This window comes from Chionomys nivalis, chromosome 12 (genome assembly GCF_950005125.1).
Source record: "Chionomys nivalis chromosome 12, mChiNiv1.1, whole genome shotgun sequence".
NCBI classification, from domain to species: domain Eukaryota; kingdom Metazoa; phylum Chordata; class Mammalia; order Rodentia; family Cricetidae; genus Chionomys; species Chionomys nivalis.
In genome coordinates, this window is record NC_080097.1 from 8,037,888 (window position 1) to 8,051,833 (window position 13,946).

General features: G+C 37.5%; 1 protein-coding gene across 2 annotated transcripts in view; it reads right to left on the reverse strand.

Moving 5' to 3' along the window:
* Gpc5 (glypican 5) overlaps positions 1–13,946 on the reverse strand; it is a 1,086,235-nt gene that overhangs the window by 829,884 nt on the left and 242,405 nt on the right. For both annotated transcript variants that reach the window (XM_057786870.1, XM_057786871.1), the window contains exon 4: positions 10,757–10,890. In XM_057786870.1, coding sequence (XP_057642853.1) covers positions 10,757–10,890 — 134 coding nt within the window. The remainder of the gene's footprint in view (positions 1–10,756; positions 10,891–13,946) is intronic.

Sequence of the window (13,946 nt, forward strand, 5' to 3'; positions counted from 1 at the left end):
TGATTCTAATTTACATTTGGGTTTGCATTGCATTTGATTAGGCATTTCTAAAAATAAAGTTTTATTCCACTATCCTTATCTTGTGGCAGTTTGTTTCCTTTAAGCCGTTTATATATTGTCGTGTGTTGTATTTCATCACTATCTTTTCTACTGGAGAGAGTAGGCACTATTTCTAATTTGGACCAAAGCTAATTATCTGGGAAAATATTGGAAAAGAATCACATTTCCAACTGGAGCTTTCCTCTGTGTAATGTCTCCAACCACATGTTTCTTTATTTAATGACATGTATTGATTTTTTTCTCTTACCCATAAAGTCAGTCCACACATAATACAGAACCCAAATTAAAAGCAGTACCTTGCCCACTGTTTGAAAATATCTGTAGAACAAAGGTCAAATGTGCAGTTTGCTAGTTAATGGCCTGAGGCAAAGTTAAGGTTAATGTGGCACTAATGAGCAGGCTCAACCCTGTAGAGATGTCTGACCACAGCTGTCAAACAGTTGGCATTTAAAATGTCAGTCTCCCGCTCAGCAGAGGAAATATATAATTACATGCTTCAAGATAAGAACTATTTTCTCTTGCTGTTCTGAATCTATATTTAATCATTTAACTTTATTCTCACCTAAGACATTCTATTTGAAAAAAAAATATTTTTAGATTTCTATCCCACAGTACTTGAAACTAGTTCAGTGTGTGCACAATGTATGTAGTTTGATGAACCAAAGGAACAGCTGAAATCTAGGTTTCCCAGCCCGGAGAAATACATGGTCACCGTTTCCTAGGGAGCAATTACAATTAATCACAAACAGAGTGTGTTTCAAAAATGTTAAGCTTATGATAATGGTTTTGTTTTTAATATGTTTGTATCACCCAAGGAACTCCTGGGGTCTGTTCTCTGAACCCTATCTGAACCCACTTCCCATCATGGAACTGTGACCCAAGGTTTGTTCAGCATCATTTGCAGAGTCTTTTTTCCTTTCTGGTTAAATGATTCCAGGTTTTCCCATCCTTACAGGAAGTCTTGTTCACCTGACATGATTTCATTCCATTAAGGACTGACAGGGATTCCTCTACACTCCAAAGGAGATGAAGAATTGATGGTAAGAGAAGCAACATGGAAAGAAATGGGGGATATAAATGGGTTCTAAGAAATGTACAAATATCTTTCCACATCCTTTCTGGCAGCTCTTTTCTGACAGGAGCTCCATGGTGAGGCTTCTCCTGTAGTTTTAGTTTAGCCCTGAGCTGACAGTCTACAGCCAGCTACAAGGATCAGACCAGGCATCCCCACACTGTCCTTCATCAATAAGAAACATGCATTCTGAATGCATTTTCCTCTTGTGTGATTTAAAACCCACCCAGAAAATAAAAAGGTGGACATTCAAGCCTAGATCTAATAGCACTATTCTGTATTATGAAAATCTACCTTAAAAGGTGTTGATCATGTTCTTCATTAAAAGGGACTTTAGGCAAAAACATCAAACATTAAAAAGAAAAGGAAAGAAAAACTTGACCAGACAGAAAAGATTTAAAACAAATCTGGCCACCATATATATATATATATATATATATATATATATATATATATATATATATATGTAGAACTGGGTATTCACTCATGGAAAAAGATGTAATTTCTTTACAACATAACTTTTATTCATTTCAATTGAAGTTGCAGCTACTGTGGCAAATTCTACTTGTTGGAATGAGCATGCCAAGTTATTCATAATTGGGTCAAAAGCATCAAGAAAGTTAAGTGAAATGGTACATCTTCAACACTCCTGATTCTAATTCAGGACACTCCACAAATAACTATTACCTTCATTTTGAGATTGTATAATCTACCTACACTGGGGAGAATAGTATGTAGTATGTGGTATGTATACTTGCTCATGTCAATGAACTACTAGAGTTAGACAGATAGAAAGGCAGACAGATGGGGTCAGGGCTCATGACTAAGAAATAAAGATAGAGCTTGTGTAAACTAGCCAGCTTCATCTACACACTCCTGAGCTGAGACAAAATCTTGGCAACTTAAGTTAAAATTAAATAAATAGACAGACAGACAGACATGACGGGCTTTTTGTCTCCCTCAATTAGGATCCAGCCTGCTGATTACCAAAATCTCTCTTTGTTCAAATTGATCAGCCCTAAGTTAGGGTAAGAAAATCCTTCAAAGACTTTAAGTGATAGAGCTATCAAAGAGAAACTGGATTTTTCTGGTGTTCCCAGCTCTTCTGCTTCTGCACAGATGGTCTGTTTGTGTGCTTGCTCGTGTGTGTGTTGTGCAAGGAATGTGAGAGTATGAGAGTATGAGTGAGTGTGTAAGTGTGAGTATATGAGGAGAGAGGTGAGAGAGGGTGAGAGAGGCTGAGAGGGAGGAGAGAGAGGGAGAAGAAGAGAGAAGAGGAGAGTGGGGAAGAGAAATGGAGAAAGGAGGGAGAGAGAAGGGGAGAAGGAATACAGCATTTTAGGTCAAGTCTTGGATATTCCTTTTATTGGTACTTAGGAGTAAAGTTAGACTGGATAATACTGTACCTTCTTAGATTTAGAATATTAATAAAATACTTTCCTTTATTCTGTTTGCATATGGACTATTTCTGCTTTTTTCTCATTTTTATTTCTCTATTATTATCTAATATCCCTTATTATATATAAAAGTAATTTTTCAGATCAGGACTCTGTTTACTTAATAAAAATTGTCTACCTGGACTCTTTGACTCCTAAGCAGGGAAGAGGTATGGAGCAGGAAACAGAAACTATACTCCATTTAATATAAAATCACTTCCTAGGTGAAATTCTGGCACCACACAGTTTGCTAGGTAGGGATTCACAATGTCCCAGCAGGGGGCCTGTCTATGTGTTTGTGAAAGTCATAGCAGAAGTTACTGCACACTGCTGTAGCCTAAACAGGGACTAGATTTTAACATTACAATCTTTTACTGATTTTATTGAGCTATACATTTTCCTCTGTTCCCCTTGCCTCTTCCCTCCCCTCCAATCCTCTCCCATGGTCCCCATGGTCCAAATTTACTCAGGAGATCTTGTCTTTTTGTACTTTCCTTGTAGATTAGATCTATGTATATCTCTCTAAGGGTCCTCTATGTTGTCTAGGTTCTCTGGGATTGTGATTTGTAGGTTGGTTTTCTTTGCTTTATGTTTAAAAGCCGCTTATGAGTGAGTACATATAATAATTGCCTTTCTGGGTCTGTGTTACCTTACTCAATATGATGTTTTCTAGCCCAATCCATTTGCCTGCAAATTTCAAGATGTCATTTTTTTCTGCGGTGTAGTACTCCATTGTGCAAATGTAGCACATTTTCCTTATCCATTCTTTGGTTGAGGGGCATTTAGGTTGTTTCCAGTTTCTCGCTATGACAAACAATGCTTCTATGAGCATAGTTGAGCACAGAGATTAGTGAGCAGGAGTCAACATGTGTAACTGTTTTACTGAGTTATAACATCCAAAATATATTCAACCTGATGGAAATTAAAGTTTTCTATTCTTCTTGTATGTTTTTCGTGTGTGTGTGTGTGTGTGTGTGTGTAAGGATTGGTTTTAATGGAAAACTATACACAAAGCCAAATAAGATGAAGGTTATAAATCCGGTGAGCCTGTTCAATTTACAAGATCCGAAAGTTGTAATATTTGATTTATAATAAGATTCTTGGTAGTGGAAGGTAAACCAATATAGCAAGAGAAGAGCCTTAGTTCTATTGATTTCAAAAGTTATCAAAGAGGAGTCATATTTTCTAGAATGCGGCTTGACATGTCTATTAACTCTACAAATGTGATTCTAAGCACAAAGAATTACCCTGAAACTTGCTTTAAAACTCCATTTGTTCCACTTCCAAGAGAACCAAACCACATGTGATTCTAAAGACACCAGGGAACAGTGCTCTGATTTCTTTCTTAGAGAGGAAAGTTAATGAATAAATACTAAATAATAGAACTGTCTCTATTAAATGATACAATTCTACACTAGACACACATTTGTTTTTACCATTGTAAAGACAGTTGGGAAAATTACAACTTTGGTGTCTCCTTTAGACAATGCTATTATAGTACCTCTTGACCCTTCCTGTTCTCCATTTCCCTAATGCATGTTTGTGTCTTTAAAACACTTCAAAGGTCATTGACAGATATACAGTGTTAGAAATATTCTTTGCCTTGCCCAACAAAGTAGAACGTAGAGCTTGAACGCTTGGAGGACCATGCTGCTTCAAATGCAAGCAATGTTTCTCCATTTGAACAGGGACAAGCTCCGTTTACTGCCTACTTGCCTCCAATAGGCTGTTTAAAAATCCTGAAACAACTTATGTATTCATAAACGTCATCTGCTTCCACGTGGCATGAGCTTGAGTAGAAGAAAGAAATGAGGGGAATGAAGGAAGGGAGGGAAAGGAAAGAAAGTAAGGAGAAGGGGGGAACAGAATTTTCTTGTGTGTCATTTGGCAAGAATTCCATTCACAGCTTGATTTCCTTACAGGGGGATATTTTGAGGCTAAAAATGAGACAACTCAACTGTCATATTATAACCACCATTGAAAGCCCCAGGTATACCTGAGAAATCTATTACTTGGAAATCGATTTTTGGAGAAAGAGTTTGAGATCTGTCCAACGTAAAGGATTTTCCTTTTCATGGTTTGAAGCATATTTTTCTTATTCTTCCTATAGTGAGAAATTTGTGAAAAGTTGTTTCCACTCATTTAATCCTCAAAATGGCCAAGTGTACTATTACAGACATCCCAGATTAGCACAATGAACAATACTTAGGAGAGCATGAATAGAGTGTGAAAATTTACAGTATTCGTGATGTTCCCTGACATAAGCCTATAGTCAACCAAACAAGTGAGCAATGAGAGTTCTCACTCAGCAGGAATAGAAGAATAGCTTCATAGTTTTCTACAGCATTCAGTACTTGTCAGTCAAAGCAAAGAAATGAAAATCTATTAGATATTAAACCTGCATGTACATAGTCACATCCAAAGCCAATTCTAATTGTAATGTGGAATCACATCAACTACTGGACACGATTTCTCCCCTTTCAGGACAAAAGGAGGTCAGTGTCCATTTAGTTATCTGAGGGCTAGCATTAAATTAAGATGTCTTATGCAATGACTGGGCGGTTTCCCATGAGCAAAGAGAAAATAAAAGACAGTTTGTGTGTGTGTGTGTAAGGACATCGTTCTCTGAATATTAGTTTCATCTGGAGCAAATTGCTTTCCAAGGCAACACAGCTCTCTCTGTGCTTGTTTATGAGCCTGTCTCTGGGAAGACTTTATCAGTTCTCTGTGGGGTACATGACCCCCAAAGGTTCAGACCCAGGATCCTAAACCTCTGCCATATGTTTGCTCTGCCTTCTGGCATTAGGTGCTTCCTGTAGGCCTGAGCTCTGACCCCTGCAGTTCCTCATCTTCATTACTCACATAGGTCTCTGCTCTGGCCTGCTTGTGACTCTGCTCCCTCCCTCCATGTTCCTCTCCAGCCTCACCTCTGGCACCCTGTCTGAAGCTCTGCTGAGGTCTGGCTTGCCCTGGAAGTACTTACTTAGTACCACCACTCGCTAAGTGCTGTTTTAAATTAAACAGAAATTTTCTCATTCAAAGAGCATGACCTTTATTTTACTAAATTAAACTTTCAGGTAATAAATAATAATGACACCTCAAAGGACTTCCTTTTAGGAAACAGATTGTAAATTGCATTCTTTATTATTATAAAAGATAGTAAATTCTCCTCAAAAATTTCTTTTTTCTGTGCTATGTATATATTTATGCATAGAATACTTACATTTCTAATGTTACCTTTAGCCGAGTGTATTTCAAGGTTGATTTATTTACCATTTAAAAATTATATACAGCCAGTATTCTGTAGAATTATCAAGTTTAACTCATTTTATTTCATTAATAAAGCATTATAATTTATTCACTAATTATAAACTCATGTGTTTTAAGAAACTGATCCATCTAATGCAAATCTATTTTATTTGTATTGTTAACAAACCTAATAAGATTTAGTATTCTTATTGAGTATATGAGTAAATTTCCCCTACACTTAATATATTGGGTTTATATATATATGGATATGATTTGCTTTAGTTAACAACGGCCTCTCCAATCACCGCAATAGCCTTGCTTATTGGTCTCTATAAACACTTCAATGTCAAGAGTTGATTTGTTTCAATTTTTAATAAATATAGCTTCTATTAATCGGAGTGAAAAAAAGCTCACCCAAATCATAATAAACACAGTTTAAAAGAAACCCTGTCTCGAAAAATCCAAAAAAAAGAAAAAAATGGATATTCTGGGTATGATGTTCCAATGAGAAATTTTTTAAGGAATCATATTTTGTTTCAAAGATTAAATATACACCAAGTATTAAAGGTCCTCCTACTCCTACTTGGACACCAAAATCATACATGATGCTATCTCAATTTTGCAAAGCGCCTAGGACAGTCTCTCTCACTCAAACACACAGGGTGCATGTAGACACTCCCTTCATCACATGTTCTGCTTTGAGAAACTTAGGTAATTGGAAAGCATGCTGGTGAACAGATGGGACCCTGGTGTTGAGGCTGTGTCTTAATTTATTGTCCTGGGGTTTTCCTAATTACCCACTTAATTGGCACAGCCACACCACTTTGAAATAATAATGTTCAGCTAATTATCACTGACTTAAGCTTGCTAATAGCTTATTCTTACCAGCTAACTTCAAGAAATCAAGCAGGGAACAGGAAGTGCCACAGGGAAAATCGCTTTGCCTGGGATGACTGAGACAGCTATATGAGTGCTGCTCCCCTGTGCTGGTTTGATGAGTAAAGGGTTACAGTTTCTAGCTGAAACTTCCCTGATAGAGCTATGGTGAGCTCCATAACCAGCACATAGCAAACATTGTCTTCAGTTTGCTCATTTTTTTTGTAGAATATAAAAAGCATAATGTAACAGACTAAATCTAGATAATTACATCTCCAGAAACAAACACAATCCCACCATATAGCTCAAATCTCTTCTTTCCAACGGTCTTCGACAGTCCACAAAGGACCTTAGCCCAACTCTTATACAGAGACATGTTTAATATGCAAATAGTTTTTGTCAAATCTTAGAGCAAAGAAAGCATACACATTCACCAGGAGAGCATTTTTGCTGTTGCTGCTGCTTTTTATTCGTCTTGTTTTGTTTTTGTTTTGTTATTGTTGTTGTTTATGAATATAGAGGAGAAAAGACAGAGGAGATAATTGATTAGGATTTTGAACTATAACATATAGGAGACATAGTTATTTAGAAATTGAGTTTCCATTAATTTATACTTGGTATTTTTTTTTCTGGGTGCTTTTTATAAATTTAGATATTTCTTGATCATATTCTCTAGACCCGCATTCTGAGGCCAGGAATGGATATGGGCAGATGAGAGCAGTAAAGGCTCCTCCGAGGAAAAGATTGAGGGAATCAGCGGGAGAAGGTGGAGGGGTGGGAGTTAAATGGGGTGTGTTCTTTAGGCAGAGGGCAGAGTGACAGTAGAGAGCATGAAAAACAGCAGAGGTTCATTTCCATCTCCACCCAGGCACAAACCCCTTATACCACCATGGCCTATCTGCAGCTTACTGGCAGCCAGACTCACAAACAAGGGAGATTCACCCCTCTGCTATAGGTAGAAGAGGTGAATGCTCCCGCTCTCTGCAACCATCATGGACAACTTTTTCATTCACCCCACCATGCATCATTTTCCCCAGTGAAAAGATGAGCTGTGTCACCTGCTTGGTATGGTAGAGAAGTGCCTGACGATGTGTGATTCCTGAGGCTGGTTTTGAAGGCTACAGCCTTTCACAGTGCTCTACGGAGAAGTCATGCTGAAATGAAAACTTAAGTCCTACGCTGACAGTCAAGCCAGTGACCCACACTTGGAAACAACCCTCCAATTCCACTTAAGCCTCAGGTGGAAGTTCCTGGAGTCTTCTTCAAAGCAGTCTTCCTAGAGATCCTGAGCACAAACCCCATAGTTAATCAGCTTCCAAATTCTTAAACTATAGAAAATTACACAGTAAGTTCTTCTTTTATATACTCTATAACTATATTCTAAATGAAGTTTAAGTTATGCAGACACTTATGTTCTGATCACACTATCAAATGTGTCCTTGCAGATTCCTGAGTATTCTCAGTCCTTATTGTTTTATCCTGTTTTCTTTAGCCACATCCCTTTTACTATGCTGCTATAAATACCAATTCTATATCATATACTGCTAAAATAATATCAAAACCCAAAGTCACACCAAATATATATAACTAGAAGTATATCTAATTAATTGCATTTGTAGTTTAAACACACTGGACTAAAGCAGGATGAGAGCCCTCACCACACAGTGGTAGAACAGTTGGATTGGTAAACTGGCAGCCAGGAATCTCACCAATGTGAATAAAAACCGATAATAATGTTAGAACAGATATGGTGGTTAGAATGATCAATGTCCTCCATAGGCTCATGTATTTTAAATTGGGTCCTAGAAAGCAATAACAAATAAAAGCTGATGCAAATGTGATTTAAAGGGTACAAGATCTATCTGGAACTGAATGCCAAACTTAGCAGTATCATCAATAGTACTGGCTGTAGAGGCATGAAGGAAATAAGAGCAAGCGGGTCATGGATTCTTCCTCATGTGTTTCAGACAACCAAGGCAGCCAAGCAGCATGTGACAAGGCAGTACTTAGGGTGGAGGCCCTGAGAGCCCACATTGTGAAAATGAAGCCCAGTTTCGAGTGGAGTCTCCAAGTTGGAGATACCAGTGCCATAGGACTCCCAGTGTCTGTCTCTAGCAGGCTACAGGGCTTCTCTCTCACTTTGCCTCCTTTCTCCCAGCATTCTATTTAGTTTTACCTTCCTAGATCTGTTCCCCTAAAGCTCTGCTATAGGCCCAAAGCAGTTCTTTTATTAACCAGTGATATTCAGAGCATAAAGAGGAGAATCCCACATCATAGTTGTCATCATAGAGGCATAATCCAGCAAAGGACAGGAGCAGATGTAGAGATCCACACCCAAACAGTAGGTGGAGCCAAGGGAACCACCACAGAAGAGGAACTGTGAAGATTGCAGGAGCCAGAGGGTAAAGGAGAACACAACCCACTAAATCAGCTAAGCAGGCTTCATAAGGACTCATAGAGACTAAATCAACAATGGGGGAGCGTGCATGGGTCGCCACTAGGTACTCCACATATATAATATGGTTGTGTAGCTCAGTGTTATTGTGGGAGTCCTAACAGTGGAACCTGAAGAGGGAGTGGTGACTGACTTTTTTACCTGATCTTGGGACCCTTTTTCTCCTACTGGTCTGCCTTGCTCAGCCTTGCTATGAGGGTTTGTACCTAGTCTTCTAGTCTTATTGTAACTTGTTATGCTATGTTTAGTTGATATCGCTTGGAGGCATGCTTTTCCTTTTCTTTTCTTTTCTTTTTTTTTTGTAAGGAAATGGAAAAATGGATCTGCAGTCTGGGAGGCGAGGAGAGGTGAGGTGAGGGACTGGAAAGAGTGGAGAGAGGAAAAATTTACTGTTCAGGATATAATATATGAGAGAAGAATAAATAAATACAAGTAAATGAGTAGATAAATAAGGAAAAAGAAACTGGATGATTTTATATTGAGAAAGCTTCATAAAGCATTTTACTAAAGATTACCTAAAAGATATTAGAAATAACTATTTAAACTAATACATACATAAAGATCTGAATTTAGATTGAATTTAGAAGGCAATGACAAAGATGCCACTGTTTTCCAAAAGGTCCACACTCACTAAATATTAAAACGTTTTCTTCTAGTTCGAATAGTTTTTCATGTCAGACACCCATTATCAAGCAAAGGGACACCAGAGAGTTTTATTTACTCAGTAAAATAGTGACAGGCACAGTGAAATGCTAAATGCTTACCACTTGATATAAACAAGTGGGTATTTTTTCACCATTGCAGGTAAAATGTAGGGGTAGTTTTTTGTTTGTTTGCTTGTTTGTTTGTTTTACTCTATTTAAAGAATGCTAAATATCCAGAAATATAAACCACATGTAGTGACAGCCTTGTCCTAGACTGACAATCATCATTAGCTATATGAAGAAATACAGTTAATTCAAATTAGTTAAAAGTAAGTATGTGGTCCTCAGTTTAAATACCCTATGCTCACATATTTCTAGGACTTCCATAAAACATTAAAAAATAATTCTAATTATTATTAGATTACAATTATTAGAATATAGTAATTGCCCTAATGAAATCAAGAATAATGGTAGCCACAAAACAATTATTATTCTCACAAGATGAATCCATCTTCCAAATTAATGGGAAAGGTTGAGTCACTGAATTTTATGGCATTATGTATATGTGTCTGTCTATATATGTACCATGTGTGTATGGGCACTCACAGAGGCCAGGAGGACTTTCAGAGGCTCTCAAATTGTAGCTACAGGTGATTGAGATGAACTGGTGTGGGTCTAGGAACCAAACTCAGGTCCTTTGCAAGAGTTTAACACTGAACTCTCTGTCCAGAACATTAGCCACTACATTTTATTTATTTATTTTATTGATTTTTATTGAGCTCTACATTTTCCTCTGCTTCCCTCCCTGCCTCTCCCCTCCCCTTCAACCACATTTTAAATACAGGGAAATGGCATTTAAATTTTTTCTTCCATACTACATTTGGATCTATTTAACAAACACATTCTATCTCCTATAGAATCAATGGCTTACTTTCTCTTTCTGGTTGTAAAACAAATGTCTTACTTTCTTCTGTTGGCAAGCGTCTCCTCGCCATTCCTTGTAGAGATCCTCACTCCATGCTTCTCTTTGCTTGGATCAGAAGTACAGCGGGGGCTCTGTGTCGCTATCCTCACTGGATTGCCACAAATCTTAGTCACCTTTCAAACAAAAAACATCAGAAAGCAGTTACAAACCTGCTCCAGCTTTTCTGAGAATGAACTCTCCCACAGGCCATGAAACAATGTCGTGTTCAACCTTGTACTTTTTAACTTTCAATTCCTATAATGCCTGTGGGTATTTAACAATTGGAATCAACACATCTAAATGTAGTGGAAATAATGATAAATTGGTCCCATGCTCATTGATACAGGCTGGAAAACATATGGAAAACCTATACAGAAATCAAGAATTAAAGTAAAAACTGTATTTCTTATATGAACAGGACTACTTACTCAAAATAGATATATGTCATGCTTTACATTTGTATAAGAAGATGTACTTTTTGCTGAATATGCAGTCAGTTTTTACTCAGTTTTACTAAGGGTAAAGGCATTTTTTGAGAAAGGACAATGACTTCCTTGTTTCCTTGCAATTCATAGAGGGAAGCTAGGGCCTCACACAAGCTAGGCAAGCACTTTATTTTGAGGTTGTATTCCCAGCCCGGCTGTACTTTTTTTTTTTTTTTTTTTTTTTTTTTTGAGGAAAGGTTTCAAGTGTCCCAGACTGCCCTTGAACTTGCTATCCTCCTGGCTTAACCTCCCAAGTAGCTGGATGGTAGGCCTGAACTATGAAGTACTGCTGAAAATGATTACAAATAATATTGTTTAAAATACAATTTTATTTTGTAATTCCTCAATGAGTGCTTATAATAGTGTATAATATATACTCTCATTTTAATTCCCCTAAATTATCTTACAGTGACGTAAGGATGTTCTAGTCTTCAAAAAGTGAAAAAAAAAGAAAAAAAACAATTGATTTTAGCCAGGTGATGATGGTACACATCTTTAATTCCAGCACTCGGGAAGCAAAAGCGGTCAGATCTCTGAGGTCAGCCTGGTCTATAGAGTGAGGTCTTGGACAGCCAAGGCTTCACAGAGAAACTGTAGTCAGGGATTGCTTTTTCAGTTCTCGTCTAGCAATGGTAATCTACATAGTTTGTGTCATTATCACTGGAAAACTGAATCAGCATCTACTCTACCAAAAAACTAAGAATATGTAGTTGAACAATAAACAACATGTCTGAAAGAAACCCCCAAAACACTGTGCCAAAATCAGACTTTAATTTGTCTAATTTTTCTTCTTATTTCTGAGACCTTAAAAATACCACATCATCTAATACATTCAGGTGAAAATGCCAGATTATTGCAATGATCTCATAAAATTCTCAGTTTCTTTGATTTTTCCATATTGGGATATATAAAATAATTGTGCATACATTTCCTCGAATCCATATTTATTTTACTTCTAACATTTGTAAAGCTCCTGTGATAAATGTTAGAAAATAAAAGAAGAATGATTTTTACCGTAGCTGAGCTTACAATTTGGAACAGAATGAGATCTTCTAAATCATCCAAAGGCAAATTGTGTTCACTTAAACAACAAACAAAAAAGTAGGTAGAGTGATGATGGTGTCTTCTCGGTGTGTTTTAGGATCCTCTATGGTTGGAAAAAAGATGGGAAGTGAAAAATATGGTATTACCCCAGAAAAGGTACCAAATTGTCATGTGTGAGACTTGAATCATTTGTTAGGTCGGGATATATTGAGATATCTTTCTATGCAGTCAATTTATAAATAAGCGCTTAATGGGTTGAAACTGGACTCTCTGAGCATGGCGGACAATGAAAGCTGATGAGAAGCCAAGGACAATGGCACTAGGTTTCGATCCTAATACATGAACTGGCTTTGTGGGAGCTTAGCCTGTTTAGAAGCTCACCTTCCTGGACATAGATAGAAGACCTTCGTCTTCCTGCAGGGCAGGGAATTTGGACTGCTCTTCAGTATCGAGAGGGAGGGGGAATGGTGTGGGGGGAGGAGAAGAGGAGTGGGGATAGGGGGAGGGGAGTGGGGGGAGGGGGCAATATTTGGGAGGAGGGGAGGGAAATGGGAAACGGGGAGCAGGTGGAAATTTTAATTAAAAAAGAATAAAAAAATAAGCGCTTATTAAATACCATTATGCTAACTCAAAATACATATATGCACATGGTTGCATTAAATTCATAGGTATAAGCATTCATTGAGATTTTCACAACAGAAGCAGCTGCAGGACAGCATTAAAGCCAGTTAATGCTTTTTTTTTTCTTTTTTCTGGCACAATTGCACAGAAAATGGTGGTTAAGTTGTATTTTGGGTGCTTGAGGAAATGCTACCGGAAGTTACATCTGAACAGCACATCAAAGGATGAACTGGAAGTTAGATGGAAAAAGCAAATAAAAATGTTTCAGAAAAGTCTAAATTAACAAGAGGATACAGCAACTTGTAGTGCACATCTTATATAATGAATGCAATAGCAAGAGGCAAAAATGGCATACGACTTTAATATCAAGGTAGAAATATTGTAGGAAAAATTATCAAGCAGGAAATTGATACTTTCACATTATTACAAAGAGGTAATGGCCAGGATGTGGAGAGAGGGGAGAGCAGGCCTGTGGAGGATCATTGGGACCCAGAGTCAGGAGCAGAAATCAGAAACTGAAGATTACAGTAGCAGAAACAGATAACCTTAGAAGCTGATTTGGTAATCATCTCAGAACAAAGAATGAGAAACACAAACGCTATGCGAAGAAGGTATTAGGGCTCAGTTTTGTTTTCCCTAGGGGGAAAAAAAGTGTTTGTATGGGAAACAGCAAAGGGAAATTAGATTGGAAAGACGGGCTGAAAACAGGCCTTGGGGGAGGTTTGTAAGGCTAAGAATGTGCGTTTATTAGAAAATTGGAATAGTTGGAATTGTAGACATGCACAGGACAGCATTGCATATTTCTCTAGAGAGAGGAATGTCGACTAAATGTGGATATGTAATTAAAAACTGTTAGTATCCCAAGGAAAGAAATTTCAATTCTGAAGTTAAGCAATGACAGTGTTTATAGATTTTGGGTAAAGGCAAAATCAGTTACCAAGGACAGTACTATTTTAAGTGAAAAGGAAGAGCAAGGTGTGAAGATGTTCAAAAGGAATTTCAATCGTGAGGCTTAAAAAGTGATAGTAGAGTGTAAATGT